Genomic DNA, 23,174 nt, shown 5'->3' on the forward strand with positions numbered 1-23,174 from the left:
GGCGGTTCCCCTCTATTGATCGAATTTGACCTGCGAAGTTTCCCCTAGCGTGTGCGGTAGTGGCGGCCGGCAGTGGCTCTCGCGCTTACGTTCCTCGGTTAGTGCGGTAAATAATCGCGATACCTCGGCATGGCTACTCCGACCGCTTGCACGCGGTTTAGTGACAACTATGACCTCAAGGAGGAACTGGGCAAGTAAGTACAAAAAAGAAACCACATTATTTATTATATTCGAGCGACGTAAGTAATGAACGACGTAGGGCGAACCGAAAAGGGAAAGAGAAAGAGAGAGACAGAGAGTGGTTTAACGTTACCGCGTGTCACGTCGTGTTTGCTCCGTTTCTGTACCTTCGCAGTGTATACACACTTTATGCCTCTTTGTCTATCTCGTCTTTCCCACCTCTCTCTTTCCCTCGCTCGTGTATTTCTATTTCTTGCGGTAGTGTTTTTATTACACGCGAACTTGGTGTCACAAGCGTATTCATGCGTCGTTGTGTATCTCGTGTCGCCGATTAGTTGATTCCTGGTAGCGTTTCGCCGTGTCGTTAGATGGACACGCGAGTGATGATCCGTGAGGAGCGCGATTCTCCTAGCAGACGACGCCGCGCCGTGTCGTCGGCCATGATTATTCTCTACGTATGCAGGGCCTCTTTCTTCTCTACGTTTTTCTTCCCACTCCTACCTTTGGTCGTTTCGCTTTCTCATCGTTCTCTTTCCATCCGCCTTTCTCGGCCGCGGATCTCGTCGCTTCGTTCCGTATACGCGTCCGTGTCCCTTGCTCGCACGCGGGAGACACCCCGTTGCATTTCGTCTATATTTAAGCGGCACGGCCTGTCTGCTCGTGGCTCAGCCTCTATATATAAAGCGTCAGGGCGCTTGGTATCGTGCCTTGTGCCGTCGTGGTGGTCTCACCGTCGAAAACGAGGCATCCGCATCGTACGCGGATCTGTCACCAAATCAATACGATGTCGTCGCGCCGCTTTTTACCTTCATCCCCCTCCTTCGACCTCTTTCTCGCACTCTCGCTCCATTTCTCTCTGCATCTCGTTCGTTATCTCTCCTCCCTTTCTAATTTGTTTTCTATCATCATCTCTGCCGTTGCTCTTCTCTTTCACCGGTATGCCCTTATTCGATCAGATGCTTTCTTTTTATCGTTCCACGGCATTCCCTCTCGTGCTCGTCTCGGTGACGGCAGGTGGTTGCAGCCTTGCATGACGTTGTCCCTAAAAGTCACTAGATCTCGTCAGCACTTTGTTTTCCTTCCCTTTCTATCGTTTCTTTTCACGATGCGTTCTATCGTTTTTTCAATTTTATCTTTTATACGGATAAATGATATTTCAATTTACTTTTTCTCTTAATCGTATTGTTTATGATTGCGTCAACCGCTTATATAGGTTAGTAGTGACAGACTTAAGAGAGAAGAGGAAAAGATTCGCAGTTTGCTAAGTAATTTGGCTGTATCAAATACTGTAGCAATTCTTATATCGATATTTGCCTGTATAATTTTCTAATATCTTATTCTCCTATTCATTTGAAACAAAAAATATACGAAACTTGGAATGAAGAATAGAAATCTTCAATTAATTCTCAATTTCTGCCAGTCGAAGACAACTGCCTTAAGAAAAATATATTATTTAACACGACAGGATCAAGTTGTTGATATTATCTTCACCAAAATTTACGATTTTCTACCATAAACTTTCAAATTTTTAATTGTTAGCCACAATATTATCGTTGCGAAGCAAAGTTGGACAATTTCTGAAGCGGAATTCCGACGATCGGAAAACGAGTGGGAACTGCACGCGGTTTTCTCTAGGTTAGGTGAGTCTCGACGTTTTATAGGTGGTCTTAGAGGGATACAGGTATTGGTCTCGTGTCATTCGTGACCTCGAGTGACCTCGACTCGCAGTCGAGGAATTTTCTTTGGCCGCGAACCGTGCAGACAGGAGAAGAAGGAAAATTTCTGACCACACCCCGTGTCTTTTTGGGAGAGTTTGTGCCACGGTCGATAAACACGGAGCGTAGAGCACGCGTACAGCACGCGTTACATAGTGTCACCTGCTCGACCCGTCTCGGATTCTTCTTTATTCTCTTTTTGTTCTTTAAACTACCGCATTACCGTCAACCGCACAGACGGTCACGTGTATCCAAGCGAAAATATATATTTCTAACATAATTTTTTTTTGATTTGAAAATTTGCTAGTTCGCAGAATATCAATCTTTAAATTCAATAGGCTATAGAGGATTAATTTAAATTTAATAGCGCATAAGGTATTAACTTTATAATTAACTTTATAATACAAATGACCAAGTGTGTCTAACCAGAAGTAAACATTTTTAATTCAACCCTGTTGAATGTTAACATTTACTGATCCACGGATTATTAATTTTGCAATTTTCCATCAATCATACAAGTAGTCAAGTGTATTTAAAAGATGATTTAAAAGAAGCTGAATATCTTTAATTTAACTTTCTTGAACTTTACAATTTCCTAATGTAAATTTCTAGTATCAATTATACAATTTACAATTGGTTCTCGTATTAATGATTATATAGAAACAAATTTCGCGTTGATGGTTATACTTTCTCGATCTCGTTTTCTACTTTTTTAAATGGATTTGTAAATCGCGAGAATTTTTAAGATTTATTATCGTTGTTTGATCGAGCTTGGTCTCGAAGTTGGTCACGTTACGAATGGTGTCGTTTATCTGTACAAATTGCAAGGACGATTCGTGACTAATGTGACCGCTTTCGATGGCCGTTCCTCACACTGCACACGTGTTTCATCGAGTCACGAAAATCGAGCGAATCTAATTTGAACGGCAGCACCACGGATTCGCAATTAGGGCCGGCTGATTTAGAATATTGTCCGCCCGTGTAAACACGCTTAGCCGATTTCGCGTTTGTTCTCGAGCGTGCGAAAATTTGTCGCCCTATTCAATTTCCAATAATTTTCTCTCTCGAATATTCTAAGCCCAAAATATCTCGCCCAAGTAGGGTGATTTAGATTTTAGGCATTTTTAATCGTCAATTCGATGAATCGAAAATAAGGAATTTTATTTAAATGTTATTTCTGCAAATTTATATTTTTATGAACGCAATTAAACAAATAGATTCTAAGCAGAGATTTGTTTTATCTATTAAATAACGTACATTTTATTTTCGCATATTAAGTGCATTTGCAAATGCGTAAAAATTCGCGGACTAATTATCAAGTAGAGAACAGGAAGCGGTTCTTAATGGAACAGCTTGTTTCCAACGTCTTAAGCCCAATAAACAATGGACTAAAATTTCCTTTTGATTATATATAATATCTATCATAGAGTATGTTAGTTTGATTAAGGAGTACATCTTTAGATCATGTAGAAAGGAAAGATTAGTTTATTAGCAACTTGATGATGAAGTAAGTGTTAATAGATGTACGTTGTTTCTAAGTTAATAGAGGCTATTTCAACATTATGTCAAATGTTTAATGTGAAAACCATCTTTTATTTTGAGCTGACTTTTACGCTTTAAACCATTCAAAACTACACAAGCGGCAATCTATTTCTAGACCTTCCGCGATCCCGGCATCTAGAAACTTTTCAGCTTCGCCGAACGAGAGCCACGTAACTTAAAAAGTTGAACAATCGAATAGCTCGTGCAACTTCGTTACTTAGTTTGAACGCCACATCTTGACTATTAACTTGATCCAACTAATTGAATCGTTTGCCCATCGTCCTCGTTTTTTACTTAGAATCTTGCCTGTAATTTCAAGACAGTCACAAGTACCATATAATTTTTACCTGGATCTTCTAAACCAAATTCCACTTGTTTTAGGCCTCTGTATTCGGCAGAGATACGAATTTCAGCTTTTTTCGTTCTAATTATGCATTTAATAAAAATTCGAAGTTCAATTTTGATAACACCAATGTAACATTTGTTTCGATCCAATTCCCAATGATCTTCGCTTTCTTTTTTTAAATCACACTTCGTGATCAAAATTCGATTTAAAGTTCTACCAAAATTACGTTCGCTATAAATTGTTCTTAACCGTTTTCAACAATTGTCACTTTTCTCTTCCAAGCCGAGCTTTATTTATTGTACAACTCTACGATGACCAAAGATACGAATTCCAATTTTGAAACGGCCAATACGCTTCTTTTCCACTACCCTTTTCAAAAACTTCATTTTCTCACTAAAAATCCAACTTGCACACTTGACCTTTCACGCAGCGGTCCAATAAACTCCACGTAAGTACACTTTCATAATAGCGGCGCGCTCCTGCTATTTTCGTTAATTATTCGGATATCCAACTAATTTCGGTCGCTTGAAGCGCGCAGAGAATTCGTGCACGTACACGTGTGCATGCGTCTGTGGCCTGGCATAATCAAAACATTTTCCTCGCTTTCGAGTTGAATAATTCAACGATTATGCCACGGTTGGCGTTGCTTCTTCGAACCGATCGCCTTTTACCGGCTATCGATTTCTCATCGAACCATCAGTAAGACAGAAATGATGAAAAAGAAGAGGAAAAACCATCGAACCACCTCGTTCTGCTCGTCGTTTCGTGATGTTGATCGACGTTCCGGGATAGATTTGATTAACGATCTCTGGACGTTGTTTTCCAGCTAGAAATTTTCAGAGTGGTTCGCTGATCTTCCCATTCTCCTCGTGGATCAAGTCTGAGCTTTTTGTTTCGTCAGTCTTCAGCGTTACACGATGGCAGAGTGTTTGATTAAAATATTCCCTTTTTTTAAGTTAAATCGTTGCCGAAGGGAGGGAAGGTTGCCTCGTGTTTCAGGTTTGGAGAATATTTCTCGAGTATTATGTACTCTTGTTTGGCATGTTCTCAATTCCATTCCATGTTTTCACTGCTAACAAATCTCTGAACTTGGAGATCCAGATGGAAGAATTATTTTTAATACATTCAATGACAGCCATTTCATTACACATTCATTAGAAACATTTCTTGTTTCAATTTTATGGCAAAATGTTTCTTAGAATATTAAACGTCTGCTTGTTGAATCGAGAGCGAGGATAGAACGCAAAAGTTCTGATTTCGTGGCAGGATTAACCCGCAGGTTCGTCTATCGTCATTCATTTGGTTGGCAATATCGCAAAAATTAATAAATCTGATTGCACCGTGGCTGCTATCTTCATTGCAACTAGTTCATTGCAACTATTCTTGCAACTGGTCGAACAGAATCCTCTCCCATTCAGGATTCTAGGATTGCCGAATAATTCGAGGCTAAGTGAGAGCTGAAGGAAGGTTTGCTTTATTTTTTTCTACGTTTAAAAAGCGGGAGAGACTTGAGAATTTACGATGGAGTCTTCTCCTGCTGTCTCTTTCCCTCCGCTGATTTATCGCGTAGGGTGTAGAAGCGTTTCTCTGTGCGTCACGCTACAACTCGGAATATATGTGGTTTCGACGCGTGATAAAGTGTCGCGTGTTAAGAATTTATTGAAAAAAGAGGAGAATAAAGAGTGAAAAAAAAGGAAGAAAAAAGAAAATGGCAGAAAGGGAAGAAATAGATAACGAAGGAAAGAAACAGAAGACCATTTGATGACACAATCGTTTCTGTAATGGATGTAAGATAATAAAATAGAATGCTAGTACGATATATTCATCGATTTATTTTTTTTCTTCTTTTTATTGCATTTCTTTTACAAGCTTCACGGTTACACGGTCGCTTATCTTTGTTTCCCATCTTTCCGTTATTTCCTACATTTTCGACAAAGTTTCGCCGTCTGTTTGGAATTTAATTACATCCCCCTGTTCGATTTCATCCCGAACACTCGACGAGAGGCTTCGTTTTTCGTTTCGCGATCGGCTATAGTCGCCGTTACAAAACGCGTACCGCTCAATGAAAACTCATTAAGCTTTTCAGTTAACTCGCGATTGATTCTAACACGGTTACAACACACTGCCGCAACGTGTTCGGTCGATTATGAATCCGTTGCTTCGATTCAATTGCACCTATCATTAATTTTATCGTTAATTCATCGATTAACGAGATTCCGTACGAATAACAATATCGAGTTACGAGTTCCATTTCTACGCAAACGTTTTACCATTCTTGCTTAGCAGAAGCGTATGATCTTTTGTAACTGGTTGAAACTTTCAATACGTCGATAAATTTGATCAGCTTGTTTAGAGAACAATACATCGTATCGTATCTTTCGGGAGACTCGCGATAAAATTTCACTTAATTTCGGATACCTTGCATTATCTTGATATTAACAATATTTCAAGAAATTACTGTTTTCACGAATGCATGAGAATGAAAAAGGAAGACAATCGTTCTTGATAACCACGAGTGATTAAATAATAAAATATTCATGGAAATGACTAGTCGCGATGAGTTGGCGTTTACAATGGATTATATCGCCAACGTTTGACTTATACAGTCAGAAGAGAACCGACATAGGAAAAAGAAACATCGAATTTTAGCTGATATATTTTATTCCTTAATTTTGCGTCGTCTATATTAAACCTTCGTGTATTCCATTTTTTATTTCTTTTAGTTTGCTAATTCTGCAATAGTACCTGTACTAGACTACATAACGCATTTTCTATTTATACACCTAAGGGATGATAAACCTCTGAGAATAGTTCAATAGCATATTTGAATTCGTTTGAGGTAGAGTTGCTCTATCATTAAAATTATTACGTCGTTGAAACATTATTTCTTTATTCTCGTGCGATCGAAATATTTTTCAATCATCGGTTGGCTCTTTAATCATGTACTAACAGGATAAGTGCTACATAAACATAATATCGTACCATTGACGCAGCATAGTTCATATCTCCCCCATAGTATACTCGTAACAATCTCGTAAACGTTATCATTTCGGCGTACTTCGAACAGTCCATTCTAATTTTTCCATTCTGTTATATTCCAAGTTTCCTCTACAACGTAGAACACAACGTATTCCAAAAGCTACGAATCGTTCCATAATATACATCGCTCGTTTTAAATGTACGAGTGTGAGAAAATAAACGAAGCATTATGCTCCACCATCCGTAACGTAGGCACATAAATTCTTCCCCAAAAGTATGAATCTGAATTCCGATATTCGTATTCGAATATTAATTAAATACTCGAAATTCCGGGTCTAGCGTAGAAAAAAATTCCGCTTGAACCGGCAAATTCCGTGTACGCTTTGGCTATCGATCAGAAGACGGCGGCGGTACATCTGTTTACACGGCTACGTTTACATCGATCATACACGTCGGCGATTCGTGGCCTCGGATTACGGTTATCCCTACAATCGCCGACAAACAGACGTCCTACATTTCGGATATTCATGCACAGGCATCATCGTCGGCTGATTATAATTACACCGGGAGGGTTGCTCGCGTGAATCGTCCGAGTCTTTCCCGATCCTTTCACCTCGAAACACTCTTCTCGAGGGTTCATCAATCACCGGCCTGCTCTCTGTGTACGATCATCTTCTCTTGCTCGCGATTCGTTCGTTTTCATTCAACGAAGCGGAGGAAACGAGACGGAGGAAGAGAAGGAGCAAACGTATTACGGATGAAAACACGTTTGACAGCCATTTCGATGAATCGACCCGGATTAAATGGTGTACATAGTCTGTGTACAGTTATCAGAGTTGTTAGTTAGCAAGAACTTGGTGGATTTCATGCGTGTCATTGAGGTTGGAATAGGAACGAAACGGATTGAAGGGATTTTGCATTGCGAGATGCAAACAGAGGCTGTTGATTTTATGGAACGTGTATACAATCGGTTAATAGAAGGATAAATTTTGAAATAGCGCAGTTAAAGGCTAACTTTGAATACCCGAACGATAAATATTTGGTTATACAGGTTGTCTTAAGACAGACGGTACAATGGGTCGGAAGGTTATTCAACGCGTATGTTGATTTTCTCGGAAATGAATCTGTAAACGAAAATATATTATTCCCTCTTTGGATTTATTTTTCCGCCTGAAATTATACTTCCTGGTCTCGTTCTATTTTTCACGTACTCTGTATGAGAGTTACGATATTCCATAGATATAATCGAGTTTCGATTATCGAGAGCGATTAAACTTAGTGAAAGAATTTTTATTTATTGATTAATATCTCCGATCGATGAGAAAATGTGGTTTGTATTCATATAAGATATTGCGTGCGTAACATACTTGAACGAAGTTATCATTATCGTATGACTCGTGTAACGCATTAACGCTCTATAAGCAGAATTTTATGCGCCCGTGATAAAGGAAATTCTACTTGACTATAATCTTTTTCTACATTATAGTAATGCGAAAGTTGGGAATTAATAATCCCTTTAAGTAATCCATATCTCTGTAAGCACGTTAAATCCGACAATGGCGATTGATGGGAATATTCTGACGGCAAGTCGGCATTCTAACACTCGATTGTAGCGGAAGATCGGCGATCTCTACGGGATCTATATCCGTATATTCGTTGGATTCGATGGTCGAGTCTCCTGGACAGTGCTTACGGGCAAACCGATTCGTATGTTAGTTTTGGCAGCAGCCTACGCTGACATTAAGACCGAGAGTAAATATTGGCTCTATCGAAAACCACCGGGGAAATGCCAATTCTCGGTACGAAGTAGCGCATTCCATGAATCCAAGTTTCTCCGTTTTTCACTGCGTTTCCCATCGCGTCTTCGCGAATTGTCCGCTTTCCAACCGATAATTCTGCTAAAAATGAAACAATCGTTTCGAAGAACAATCGTGCGATCCTTTTTGCCTCGAAATTTTCCTATCTTTAATGCCTTTTTGATGGTATTTTTATGTCTTTTCTTACGTTATGGATTAAACAGAAAATTAGTACAATGGCAACAAGCGTATTTGGCAAAATCGATTACGTTTAACCCTGCGTTTCTTTGATCCTTTTTTAATCGAATCGTATTTTCGTATCGTTAACAAATTTTCCAAGTTCGAGCAAAGTAAGAAAAGAATAATACGTTACTGTACTACAGATTTCGTTGGAACATGAAAAATTCATTAAATATGATGCAATTCGACGAAGAGGAATTACGATATTCGTATTATTCGAGCATCAAGCATCGATGAACATTGAAAACCTCGGTGTTCAGTTGCGCAACTGGAAATTCCAACGCATGAAACTGATGACGTCAAGATTCTGCTCATTAATTAGCAGACGAAATTCTACCAGATGTGTTCTCTAAGAAAAATAAATATTTTGTTCAGGCTCGTTAGTTTATCGTCGCATGTACTTGATTGTTAAAGAAAGAATTTTTGAAAGTCGTCAGATCTGTAGCTTTTTTCACATACGACACTCTACGTTCAAACCGCGTGTAATGATATAAAAACACGCGAGAGAAATTACAGAGAGCACAAGACTACAATTTCTGCAAAATACAAGGCACAATAAACAATCAACGTTTAAATGTTAACAATTTTTCACTCTTGTCATGTACATATGTTTTTCCCTATATTTAAAATAACAATTCTCTTCATAAAAGTATCAGATGAAACGTTTTTCTATTGTTAATAACGTACAAAGATATTTCCATACGTCACAATATTTCCACACGAAACGAAAATTACGTCCACGCGTAACAAAAAGTTTTCTCGCGAATAAAAAAGCACTCGATATCTAGCGAAAAGTAAAAAATTCTTACAACATTTTTTTAAGATCGTCTCAAAACGCAGATTAAATTATCGAAAGCGTAGAGAAGTTCGGAAGAAACTGATCGATTGATACGTGTTGGGAAAAACCTGTCGTATACAGCTCGAATCATTCGATTTTCTTGCAATTCCGTACAAATCCTTCGTCATTCGCGAGAAATACGCTTCAATCGCCTGTTTCGCGGCAAGATTATCCTTTCTCGCCTCTGAAGCCCCACAACGGGGATCGCAATCGTGAGAATTACGAGGCTTTCCACGCTTTTTACGATCCTTAAAGACATTTTTGCCAATCGTTGCTCGGTTCGCGCTTTTCCGGTTTACGAGGCAATTCCGGCGCTCATCGAGCGTTCACGCGCCAACAAACGCGACGAACGGTCGCATAATGCTTGGAATAAAGAAAAACGGAAATTCACAGCGCTTTCAGTCTCGACAAATGACCAGGGAATCTTCGTTCCCTTTGAGAAAACTGAGACAGATGAGAAAAAATGGATTGAAGTAGATTCTTGTAGGTTTCGAACATCTGAAATTGCAACGTTTGATGATTGTTGTCGTATTTTGCATATTTTATTTTACTTCATCGAGTTTGATTTTTATATTGGGAAAATGAATCGAGTAGAAGAATTAATTGGCAACTTTTTCACATCAGAGCAACTTGGATGTTTCGCTGCCTGTAAAATAGCAGTAGACTAATCCTTTCAGAGTCAGATAAAAATGTATAAGAATAATAAATATTTTATAGAAGTCTATTAGATAAGTTAGGAATAGGAAAAGAGTTTCTATGGATCGAAGAAGCGATAGTTTATCATAGTAATGTAAATATTTCATAAAAGTTCATTAAAGGAATGTAAGCGAAAGAAAAAGATGTCAATTGAATCTGCAGAATTCTCTTCCATACTTACCATATTGATAAACAAAGTTCGATAAGGTCAATCTATTAGAAAATAATGAAAATTGCGAATAGAATGGTGCGTTGCCAAAACGCAAAGACGTCGATTTAACGCTTCAACCCCGTTGTAAAACAATGTTCATTTATCGATCAAAGAAAAAAACAAATTTGCTTCTTAGTTTTCGAAGATTCTTTCGAAATTCAGATCTTCGTAAATTCCAACGTTTATTAAGCTACACGTGTATGAACAGCTTCCAAACAACGTCCAAACCGTTTCAAGCTTTACCTTTCGCGTCCAAATTTGCTATCCAACCGTTAAAAACCTTTGCGAACGAGCTCGAAATCGAGGATCACGGTTTCCAGGGTCGTTAACGAACCCGTGGCGACGATAATCCTGCAAAATTCAACTATTTCTCGTTCAACAGGTCCGCCGTTTAACAGCCTACCGTTTTAACATCTGACGATCGTTCACCTATACGATCGCGTTCCAGATTCTCTTGAGTCTGATATCGATGATTCAGGAATAATTCGACAATGTGGAGAAACTAGCCGATGATGGACGCGTGTCGTGACTAGAAAACTCGAGGATATATATTAAAGGGGTGGTTGAGGATGGTCGTAAATCGACGTTACAGGAATTTCGCGGGGGTCTTGTAAACGGAGGATGTACGGATCGTTTCCTGTTTGAAAAGAGGGACGATCGATCGGCCTGCCGGACAAACTCGCGTTTTATCTCGGAAGTTCGGGATACGTCGACGGTAATAAAAACAGCGTAAACCCCCGTGCTGCGATAACTTTCTTCCCTATATCGATTTATCCAACCACGCTCTGCAGTGACGCGTGCAACGATAAAAGGGTGGAGGGAAAACAGTGGAGAGCGTTTGGATTTAAAAACGAATTCAGTTGCGCTTGTTTATTCAGCTGTTCGTCAGCAGGTAGACATTCTCGAATATATAAAGGAATATGTATAGCGATCAATTTTTTGAAAATTTCTTTGTCTTGGGTTTAGTATTATACACGTAGATCGTGTATAATTCTATGAAATCGCTACTAAACAATACGAAGTCTGATATTGTATCAAGACCTGATTATGTTATTCGTTATTACCAGAAATAGTAAATGCTATAATATAACGGTATACCGAACGATATAGAAATTTGTAGTCACTGTATGTAGGAAATAGAAGAATCGTGCGATTTCGGTGTTACGCGCGATGCGCATGTCGATGCTCGTAACCGTGCCTACGATTAAGAGTTAATGGCACATGAAAACGTCGATATCTCGGTCGACTCGCCCGCTGACCTTTAACCCTTTCGTGCGGACCGAGTTCGCCGTTGCAAGACTTCGATTCGACGCGAGAGCTGTTCCAACAGAGGAAAAATCTTTTTCCATCGTTACTTATAGCCAGAACGAAGGGCAACGAGGATTATGGGATCACGTTGTTCGCAAGTCTACACGTTTTCTTTCATCGCGTCGTTTCAATCAATTTCTACAGCATGAAAGACGACTATAGTTAACGCCGAAGAAATGTTTGATCCAACGGAAGCAAGTGTGTTACGAGTTGTAAATTATCAAGCAAAGCATTTTCTTACTTCTATAGAAGTTTCTATGCGCTCTTTCAACGCATACCGTCTTGCGAGCAGTGTTTTACGATGTTGCGAAACTTATCCCGGTCATTAAGCCGATTATCTTTATTTCTTCGAATATGCCTTATTCTGCGAATTCCTATAAATTATGAATATAATCTAGAGCCAGTAAAAACGAGGCTTCGAGCGTCGCAGGCTTCTGTGAAAGGAATCTTTACTTCTAGAGAGAATCCTATTGCATTTTTGCCGTATGGGTTTCGTGTACGCGACGATCTTCGTTGGTATATTGAATTTCTATCGCACACAGAGATTCTAAAATTGGTTTATCAATTTCGCTAAAAATAGGATACTCTATTTACTGCGGGAGAACGAAAGGAAACAGAATTTTCAAAATTAAAGCTACTACCTACTATACTTTCTGTTTTAATCATTTTTACGTTCATTTTCAAACATTGGCGCGACATACACGAATTGCATTTCGCCCGCGAAATTCCGTGTTTCGAAATATGAAGCAAAACGAAAATACCGATGAAACTCGATGGGAAAGAAATTCATCGCGAAAGCCGATGAAATCTCATCCGCAGGAGAAATCTTATCGGTGGTGGGCAGGCTCGATAAGCTTCAGATAGGGGAAATCGATTGCTAGTCCCTCGGGCTCCAGTGGTCGAATATTAGGATGTTTCGGAGGCGCGCGGCTGGAAAATTGATCCTGCCGGCTGTACGTTGAATTCGTCGGTAATATCCAGGGTAGAAAAAGGGTAGGTGGGATCGCGTGGCAATGTTGGATGGAACGAGTTCTGCGGCAGGGTCTCGATTCGATCGGTCGTGTGCAGTTAATGAGATTTTGCCGGGCCGGTCGTTGACCGTGCACCGCCGGTTCGCACGATTAATTAACGCGCTCGTTAATACCTTCTAATTATTATGCACCGGAGCGCGTACTTACCCTTGCTATTTTAGTCGATCAAATTGATGTCGCGAATCACATCGACTTCTACACACCGTTCTGTGTTTTGTACACGTTGCGATGATAAAGTTGCTGGACTGCGATGAAACACGTAAACACGTCAAATAACGAATTACATTATTTTATATTATTGTCCAAAATAATATTCTATGGCACCGATACGTTTAGCTTTTTCCATCGTGCAGAGAAATTTTTTCCTTCGTAATTTTCTAGTTTCTGGTTCTAAAGCATCAAGTTCGAAAGAGGTAAATCTGGGCAATGAGATACGTGGCCAGTTTGTACAAGCCTGTTTTTGGTCGAAAAGGGTTTAGTCGAATCGCTTGGGTCGTTTTTAATACCTTTTCCTGCTCAACGAATGCTAAGTACACGATATCTTCTCACTTTTCTCGTTACTCTGTTAAAGACTAACGGTATCTCGTAATATACAACAAGTTTGATTACTTTGTGCAAAGTTCAAGATTGAATTTTAAGATGCTGAAGCTTAGGTGTCTCCAATAATCTTGCCTTAATATAGTTTATGAAAATATGCTGCTGTTCTCGTTAAATGAACAGCTTAGTGGAGATAACTGTAGAGATATGGAATTTATATATGTATAATTTATTGTCAACGCGAACAAGTTACTTTAGAACCACTAAAACGTAAGTTGTTGCATCAGTTCGGCAATTTTATTCTCGCATCGTGTATATTCTCGATACACGTTGTTTTCCATTCCCCTTCCTTCTGGAAAACGTGAGCTGATCGAAGCTTCGAAGCTTCATGGGTATAAAAAAAAAAAAAAGAAATAGAACGATCGAGGAATATCTAGTCGAACTTTCCGCAAATATTTGTCATTCGTGCGCTGGCATTTTCGCGAGTCGCTTCCCTTTCCTGTTCTCCCTTGGGCTTGTTACCATTCCGCGGATCGATTCGCCGATGGAAAATTGCCAACAGGTTTGGCTTGGCTAGGATTTTTGGACGAACAAGACGCAGACTGTATCGGTCTTTCCGTTCAGACGTTTTAAATTTCTCGTTGGTTACGTTCTTTTCTTGTAGGTTTGTAGATTGGCAGATAATTCTATTAAAAAGAGATAAGACTTTTCATTTTGGATTTCACATTGCGAATTTCATTGCAAAGGAGTTACTAAGACTGGAATTGATTAACCTGACTACTAAGAGACTCGTATTTTACCTTACCTTCACCCCCTAAAATTGATTCCCATTAATATCATCTGCCATACTACTTCACATTTATCTTGTGTCTGGTTTTCACTCGCCTGTATCTTTGTTCTTATTACAGGAACACTTCCCACCGAAACCATATTGCCATCCGACCTACATTTATCCTTTATTTCGCTATTTCGTTCTCCAAAAGTACTCGCTATGAAACCATTCCCCGTCAGTAGTATCTTCCTTACGATTGCCATTTAACCTCTGTTTCTCGTTTCCAAAAGTCTTCGTTGCAATACCATTTTCTAGCCAGACGTTCATTTGCTTTCAATTTAGCAAAATTCTATATTACAGAAAATTTTCACTCGCTTCCATTTACCCTGCCTTACGTTTCGATTCCATTTCCCAAAAAATACTTTGCGCGAGCCCATTTCCCATAAGTACGATGTTCCTTGCCTCTCGTTTCTCGTTTACATTTTCCAAAGGAAAATATTCATTACGAAACCGCGTCCAACCGAACATCCGGCCGTATTCCACGTAACCTACATTCATCCCTTATGTCACAATTCCATTTCCCCAAAAACAGCCCCGTGCCGAACCATCTCCTGCTCAGCGTCATATACCGTACAGCCCTCACATTCTGTGTCACGCTTCCATTTCCCTAAAATCATGTTCGTGTAAAATCGTTGCAAAGTCTCGTGGAGAACGTCGCGTCCCCAAACGCTTCGTAGAAACTGTACCGGATACGATTCCTCGGTCCCAGGACAGGCGTGACAGTTTCTCCGTCGCTCGTTACAGAAATTTCTGTTAGCCGATTTACGTAGGAGGGTGAGTTTAAGCTTCGGCATATCCCGTCTCGATTCGGTTCCGCTCGGTCTAAGAGGGTAACTCACGTGTCCTGCGGGTTCCTCCCTGGAGACATTCCCGAGGCAACTGGCCGATCGATAAACCCGAGCCCCCGTTGTTCGTGTTCGTCGATTCGCTTACTTATACATGCGACCAGGTACCGTGGAATTGTCGCGTGTTTTTACACTGGATACATATCATTGAAACGTGGTTGCGTAAGATAAGGACGCATTGATTGGCTTTAAACACGTACGCGTTGCGCACGTTCCACGTGCCTCGCTAAACGTGGACATGTTGCATTTTTTATTACGATAACGCGGCGACTACTTTCCTATCGGTAACAATCTTTTATATTCGCGTTTTATATCTTTTCCGCTAGGACGAGATAGAGCTGTTTCTTCAACAGCTTAAAAATCAATTTTCGTTTCGCCATAGAACAGTGTTCTCGGAATAGACTTCCAGTATATTACGCGCAAACTGCGAATTTTTATTTACCTATGCAGAAATATTCGAAATATTCAGCGCACGATACTCGTTAGAATATTTGATAGGTAAAACTAAAAATATTTCAAATTTCCAACCAGTGTGTAATTTTCGACTAAAAAACGAATCTTAATCCTTCCGATTAAAGGATATCTACGGTAACGCTTCTTATCAATTTTTGTATAATTAATGGACTAGGCGGATTAATCGAAATTTTAATTTATGGAAAATGTTGGATGGTCGTTTGAAGAGAGTTTCGAACGAGATTTTCTTTACGTTGAACGGTTAGTGGTGAGAACACGAGAGAACGGTTTACTGGAGACAGGCGTTGGAATCAAATTCGAGTTGAGCCGCGGTGCGGCATGTGTGCGCAGAATTGCAGGATTTGCTCGTAAATTCATTAGTCGCGACGCCTCCGGCGTCGGCTCATTTTTTGCGCGCCACTGATTAACGGGAACAGACGTGTCCCCGTGTAAAATGTCACGCCGCTTTAGTCTAGACGAAATAAAAAAGTGTAGCGGAGCGTGACACAAACGAAGCGTAACATCAACACCGACCTACCCTTTCGTTTATTCCTCCTAATTCTTTTTTTTCCTAGATATGTTTTCAGAGTAGATTATATCGATATATACATTTACATATATTTTTTTTATCGTACTATAATGGTATATACCTGTGCTCCTCACCAGCGAGAAAAGGGAGAGAATGAAAGACGGTTATCGTATATAAATAAACATTTATTGGTATTTAGAAGCCCGATTTCGAGGTACTTTGCTACAATGGTGGAATTGTTGTGGCTGATCGCGCGAAAAAGTTCTTGGAGTTCTGCGACGGCGCGAAAATTATTCTAATTAATTAAGGAAGGTTGACATACAACGTTGCTAGAATTATATTTGTTCAAAATTAAAATTGTATGTAACCTAGTATTTTTTAATTAATATTTCTGTCGTTATGTTCGACGAAACAATTTTTCACAGTGATGCAACACCACAGTCTCCGAAACAATTAGCGATTCTCGACCGAAGCCAAGCTATAAACCAAACTCATCGTTCGGGCTGACTCCCGAATTGCCCTGGACCAGTAACACCCATAACAATGCATCAGCAATTCTCTACGTCCCATATTCGCGAAAATTAGCGAATCAGACCAAGCTCGAGTGCTTAATGTTCATTACATAATTGACGCATTGCGGCTTATCTCCACCCTTCACTTACCCCCTTCCCCTTAGAATCGATAGCCTAAATCAACGGTTATTTAATTTTATATGGACACTTTCATAAAAAATACTTTCACCTCATTGCCTACATAGATGCTTTTTATTTTCCTCGGTGTTTTTGATCATCGGTCTTTATGCATTCGAGCTACGATATCCTTCTAAGTGATTTGATCTCTAGAATCTTATAAATAAATATTTGTCGCATCTTCTTCACCCTTCAGGATATTCTACACCCTCGTCTTCATTGTGAGTCGTTTTTTTTTTTATTATAAAAGGATTCGATCATTTTCAGTAATAAAGCGGAGAAAAATTCGCGAATCGAGAGATTAAAGCAGCGAAGAAGCAATAATCGCAAGGCAAAGAACTAATTTCCGAGGGCTATCTTCTAATCCTTTGATGAGAAACACTTTCATCGTGTCACAATAGCTTGGTCGTCAGAGGTCCGGAAATATTCACCGCGCCCCCATACTATTTTTAGGGGGATCCATCGCAGTGTATTCGGTACTTCGACCGCGTGCAGACCTCGAAATATACGGTTAGACCGTGATATTCGATCTGGATGGCCGCGTGGATTCGCGAGTGGATCACGTTTTCGCGATCGGTGGACAAATTCGGCGCACGGTACACGTGCGTCTATTCACGCTTTTTGGACGATCGATGGTCACCATCGTTCCCAAGTATCAAGGCGCCTATAGTAATTGAAATTAAGCCGAGAAATCATTAGGAACGTGTCATTTTTAATTTATCAAACCTTTCACAACTTTCTTAACTTTAAAAAGAATAACTTTTATGAATTTCTCGAATCGTTATCTCGAATGAATACGTAATTCCCATTCATTAAACATTTAAATAACCTTTTGAATAATAGATTTACATTGTTGAAATAGTTTCAAGTTGCTTTGATTTAGGTTGCTTCGATTAAGCTAATTTGATTACTCCGAACAAGGCTCTAGGCTGTGAGCGTTGCTATTCTACTTACGTTTAAGTAGAACAAGCTGTTCGTTCATTCGTCAACAATACAATTCGAAATTCTTACGGGAAATTAATTGCTCGTCCGATAAAGTGTACAAATAATTTTTGCGTATCTTCGTAAGTTTCGATTCGATGGCAAGACAATTAAAACGATCCTCTCTTTGATAATTTGAACCAAGGATCGCATGTTACGCACGGAAACAGGAAACACGCTGATACTTACGAACGGGGGTGTACAGATCAAACAGGGCGCGACGCGCTGTAACACGCCTATTCACGGCTCTCTCAATTTCCCTCATTCTCTTTCTATCGTTTCTGCTGGTTACTCTTGTTCTGCTTCTTCCCTCTTCCGCCCTTCTCGAGGCAGCTGCTAATAATAGCAGGCGGTACAGGACGAAAATAGGCGTGCAGAACTATGCAACACGCGGTTCAGGAATTTCATCGTCTGCTGACCTCGCACGGCCGTTTCCCTCGTCCTAATGAGACGTAGGAACGCTTCTGAGGAACTTTACCTATGTCCGCTGGTTTCCCTCGTTCAGACCTGTTCCGCTATAAATAAGACTCATCAAAGCGTTCAAAGCGATCGTTCAGAGTACAATCTCGCCGAGGAGGTCGTCTTTGGAATCCATAAGAACTTTGCCGTGAAATGCCGACGCCTTAAAACTTCCACGGTACTTTCTGCCCGCGAGCAAACGTTCGCTCTCTGGAAGTCTTCTAATCCGAGCGAGCCCCAGCTGCGCGCACTGGTTGAAGTTTAATCGATAGCGTGACAATTTCTCCGCGCGGAATTAAAATTGCACGCGCATCCTACATCCCTTTTCCCCTCGAGACTGTGAAAGGCCTGAATAACTGAAGGGAACCGGTCGATACGATCGAAATCAGGAACCGGATCTCTGTGAAAATAATCGAGAGAAATCGAATCGTTAAATATCGTTGACCAGCGAAAATCAGGACGATAATGGGCGATCGTCCGTTCTTTCTGTTTCTCTTTGTGGAATCACAGCGATGTTTCTTTCCACTCTTCGCCGAAACTATGTGATTTTTCAAGATGCTTCTTATCGTTTCCTTTTAGTTGGTTTCTCTCTTAGATTTCTCAGCGACTAACGGCAGGTTGAGTGTTGCTCTGTTTTTTATGTCGAGGATTAAGGTTTCTAAGGTGATGGAGAGTGGATCGCCAGCTTCTGATAGGAAATCGCTTTTTCAGCCTTGAAACGGGGGATTAACCGAGGAGTTTGCAACTCCTGAGAAATACTACGGTTTCGTTTATAGATTGTGTTTCGGAGCTTAGAAGTTTCTGGTTGAAAGAAGTATTGGATTGTCCGCGATCGATACAATACCTGGATAAACGTTACATTACGACGAGTCGCGTACCTTATCGTAATATACGATTCATAAGTAATAATATAGTATTTCTATATATAACTTTATTATTGCTATATAATATATGTATATATCAATTTCGAGTCAGAAGGCAAAGAAAAGTTTCTTTAGATTCATTCGAGATCCTTCTTTAAATGCGTACCAACTTCAAGCCAGCGATCACTTTAATCCGCGATGTAACACGAAGACATTTTTACGCTCGCAATAAAACCGGTTTAATCCGCTCCTCCGTTTAATCCAAACAGACGCTTCCTTTAATTATTCCGGACTAACGAGATTTCGCAGCACTTCACGAACAGAAACTTAACTGCAACTCCGGCAGAGGCAACTATTCGTATATACGTAAATTTTCATTTTACCTCGATTCAGAATCGATTTTCACCGTGTTCGCAAAACACCCACTGCACTCTATTAAAATTACCAAGAACAGGAGTATTTCTCCAAAATCCAACCGTATCCAGAATTCCTTCTCTTCTCTTACTTCCTTTTTCATTATTCCTCAAGCTGTTAGTTTGTAACGTAAATTCTATTTTTATATTCATTACACGTTATTATATTATACATTTATCGAATTATATTTATTATTCCTGACAATAATATCCTGCAAATATTTCCTAAATATAGTGGCTAAAACAGTACTGTATATCGTTTATTATTTTTATACAGTATTTATATACTAATTAATTAACAATCCAAGTATATTGAATTTTGTATCGTTTATCAGTACTCTCGTACAAATGCAAACATTTGGTATACGAAATTCATATATTCGTATAAATAGAAAAATTTGGTGAAAATGAAATTTAGAGCGTGCGAGGAAAGAAACGTTTCAATGGGAAACAATGGTACATTCGAATAGCTGGAACAAAAATCTCGGACAAAACTTCAAACTGTCACTCGGATTCTCCCGATCTCGATATTTTATCTACGTTTTATCTTCTCCATCATTCGGGTGTCAAAGAATCCGATTTGTTTACTCGCGCGAATCCAAAGCGGTATTCAGCGTGAACGTCTCGTTTGACTAATTCCACCGTCGACAGATCGTGCAGAACGGGGCCTCGAGGGTAGGCAAGATCGCACGAAAATAATCCTCGTGGATCGAAGCGAGAGAGAGCGAATGAAATTTTCTAGTTCCGTATTCCCTCCACGTTCTGCCGCGTGTTAGGGACAGTTTCTAATTCAATAGTGGGGCGACGCGTATGTTTAGAACGACTATAAATAATTGACGGCGCCAGAATTTCGCTACACACCGGAGAAATGTCACAGTCATAACCGCGTGGCTTTCGGTGGTATCGGTATTCGTACATCGGCCGCACATTTAACATCATATATCGCGAGTATGCGGTTATGGTGGTCGAAGCTTGTGAACACAGTTACACAGGGAATGTGCAGGAGAGGTACGATGTCGTTGACAAAAATTATGGGTTCACTTCGGGGATTTGAACGCGCGTAGAAACGTCTCTACTCGACATCGCGGCGAGCCGAGAATCGATATCCTTTTTCACATCACCGGCAGGGCCGTATATTATTTCACGCTGGGATTTGTTTATGGCGGTACATGGCGCGCCTGTGGGGAAATTGTACCCTTTCGGAGGTTAGAGAGTGGAAATATTTGAAAGGAGAAATGAAAAATGGCATCCACGACGCGTAACGCTCGTCTTTCATTCTCGCCAATAATTCGATCGCCCATTCGTGCAGGAGATCGTCGCCCCTGGCGATATTCTTTTACGAACCAGCGAAATTCCGTTTCTTTCTCGGTCTTTCAATCGATTGTCCATCGATTGGAAATTTTTATTCGTTAGGACGATACGTTGTTTCATTTTGCTATTAGTAGATAGTATACTTACGGAAGAGAAATGGAACCTAAACGGGTTAACTATTTATGTTATCCATTAAGTACGGTCAAACTTCCTGTAACACGGCTAGTTGGTTCCGTGAAAACCATGTTAAATGAAACCGAAACACAGTGATGGGAACGTTCCTGCTATATGAGGATTGTCCAAGTTCATTATGGCGTGCTGTATGGAACCGTGTTGTAATTTTTGCATCTTATTATATATATGGAAGCTGTGTTTTCAAAGTACCGTGTTATAAGAAGATCGAATATATTAAAATACTCTACTTTCTAATGAATATCATGAAATACTTTCAGAAGGTATTGTACTTTCGATATTTTATACATTTTTGTGTATTACCTTTTTACATATTTTTCGTATTACCTTTTATTAGATCGGTGTATACGAAATGACATTTTTCTGAAATTTGAATTTGGCGGGTAAATACCATTCGTCAAATCGTTAATCGTATTCAGAGATGAAGAAATTTCCTGTAAATTATACGTATTCGATATGAAGAGAATTTCTAAGAAAAATATCAAAACTTTGTTATTGAACGTCGTAATATGGGTTATCGATGTCAGTAGATTTGGAGGATCGAATATTAGAGCGTGTTAAGGTTCGAGGAACCCTTGCAACTCTAATATAAACGTGTGACACGAGAATGAGTTTTAGCAAAGCCGCGAACGAAGACCGATTAAAAGAAACGAATTCGATATAAACGCGTGTCTGCCCTCTGCCTCGAAAATAAGTCTGCCTTCAACCCAAGCATCCAAAAATAATATTCGCAAGGTGGAAGCCACTGGAGACAGGAAAAGACTTTGAGTCTGTGCGATTGATCTTCCTTTTTATCGAAACCTAAACTCATCGAGATCGGTGAAACTGTATAAATATATTGAAAATTCCTCCTTGAGGAAAATTAATCATTGATACGATTGAATTAAATCTTGCTACGTTAATAGCTACGTTTTCCCTTCGAATTATAATCGAAAATTCGAATTATATTTTCGATAAAGATATTCGCATCTTGTAATATCTATTCTATCCTGAAATTGATGTCTGAAAATACTTTTGAAATTCATAATTTATATTATCTATAAGATACGGATTAAAAACGTAGAATTTTATCCGATTCAGAATAGAGAAAGAAGAAAATTATCGTAATTGATGCTCCAGTTTTTAAATTATCTACTAAAAAGGGAGAATTTTATATGCATTGATAAAAACCAATTTAATAATCCGTAATCTGAAGATCGATTCCTTCTAATCAAGGAGGAATTTAATTCATTAAGAATCAAACAGTGACACACCGTTGATAGGAACAATGAAAAATTTCTATTGGCTACATGTTTCATAGAATCCGAAAATTAGAAAAGATCAGTTTAAAATTCTGCTACCAGCGCAAGTCGCGAATAATTATCATAGAGATGTTAGAATAGAGTGTGCAAGTTATATGGATCGCTTATTTTGACAGTGATGTAAGTCTGTTCTCCTTTGTTTTCAAATATTGAAAAATCCTGATAAGATCTACTTGGTTCGTCTCGATGTGTTCAAGTATAGATGTAAATTCATTATACAAATAGATTTTTTTTTTTTCAAAATTGACTAGACTAATAATATCTTTTTTCAGGGTTATGAACGAACTTACGTCACTTTCAAAATTAGTAAACGTATAGTCCATTAAATTTTAATTATATAAAATTTATATTTTATACTTTGATCAACTTTCGTTTATAAACATCTGTACGATATTTGAAAATAAATAGAACAAAATTAAATGAATGAAAATTATTATAATTTCACTATATTGGACTATCTATATCGCTATCAGATTTTAATGTTAATTCCGACGTTATCCATTACATAGATAAGAGATAAGAAAGCAAGATAGAATACAACTATATATAATACTTTCTTCGATCTTAGATTTGCATTTCGATACGACCCGATACAAATTAATTTAATAATACTTTAAATGTAACAATAATTACATTGAATCGCAAACGATATAATTTAACTGTAATAACAGTGTAATAAATTTAATAATAATTTACGAGTATACGAATCGTATTTGAACAACTTGTTCACATTCGTACATGCAATATGTATCACGTGTCCGATAAAGAGGTTAGGATTATTACCATTCGCTATCATTTGTTTCCGTTTATTGGTCCCTCGACTGTTTGGACACGGTACAGATTACAGGAAATGGCCTTACGCCGCATTCGAAATAAATGCAATTATA

The 23,174-nt window shown here is 39.1% G+C and overlaps 1 protein-coding gene across 36 annotated transcripts in view; it reads left to right on the forward strand.

Moving 5' to 3' along the window:
* Window positions 1-23,174, forward strand: part of LOC100745387 (calcium/calmodulin-dependent protein kinase type II alpha chain) — a 146,834-nt gene continuing 123,660 nt past the window's right edge. For all 36 annotated transcript variants that reach the window (XM_012389824.2, XM_024370098.2, XM_024370099.2 and 33 more), the window contains exon 1: window positions 1-194. In XM_012389824.2, the coding sequence (XP_012245247.1) occupies window positions 130-194 (65 nt within the window). In that variant the 5' untranslated portion in view covers window positions 1-129. The remainder of the gene's footprint in view (window positions 195-23,174) is intronic.

This window comes from Bombus impatiens, unplaced genomic scaffold (assembly GCF_000188095.3).
Source record: "Bombus impatiens unplaced genomic scaffold, BIMP_2.2 scf_0665, whole genome shotgun sequence".
Lineage (NCBI taxonomy): Eukaryota > Metazoa > Arthropoda > Insecta > Hymenoptera > Apidae > Bombus > Bombus impatiens.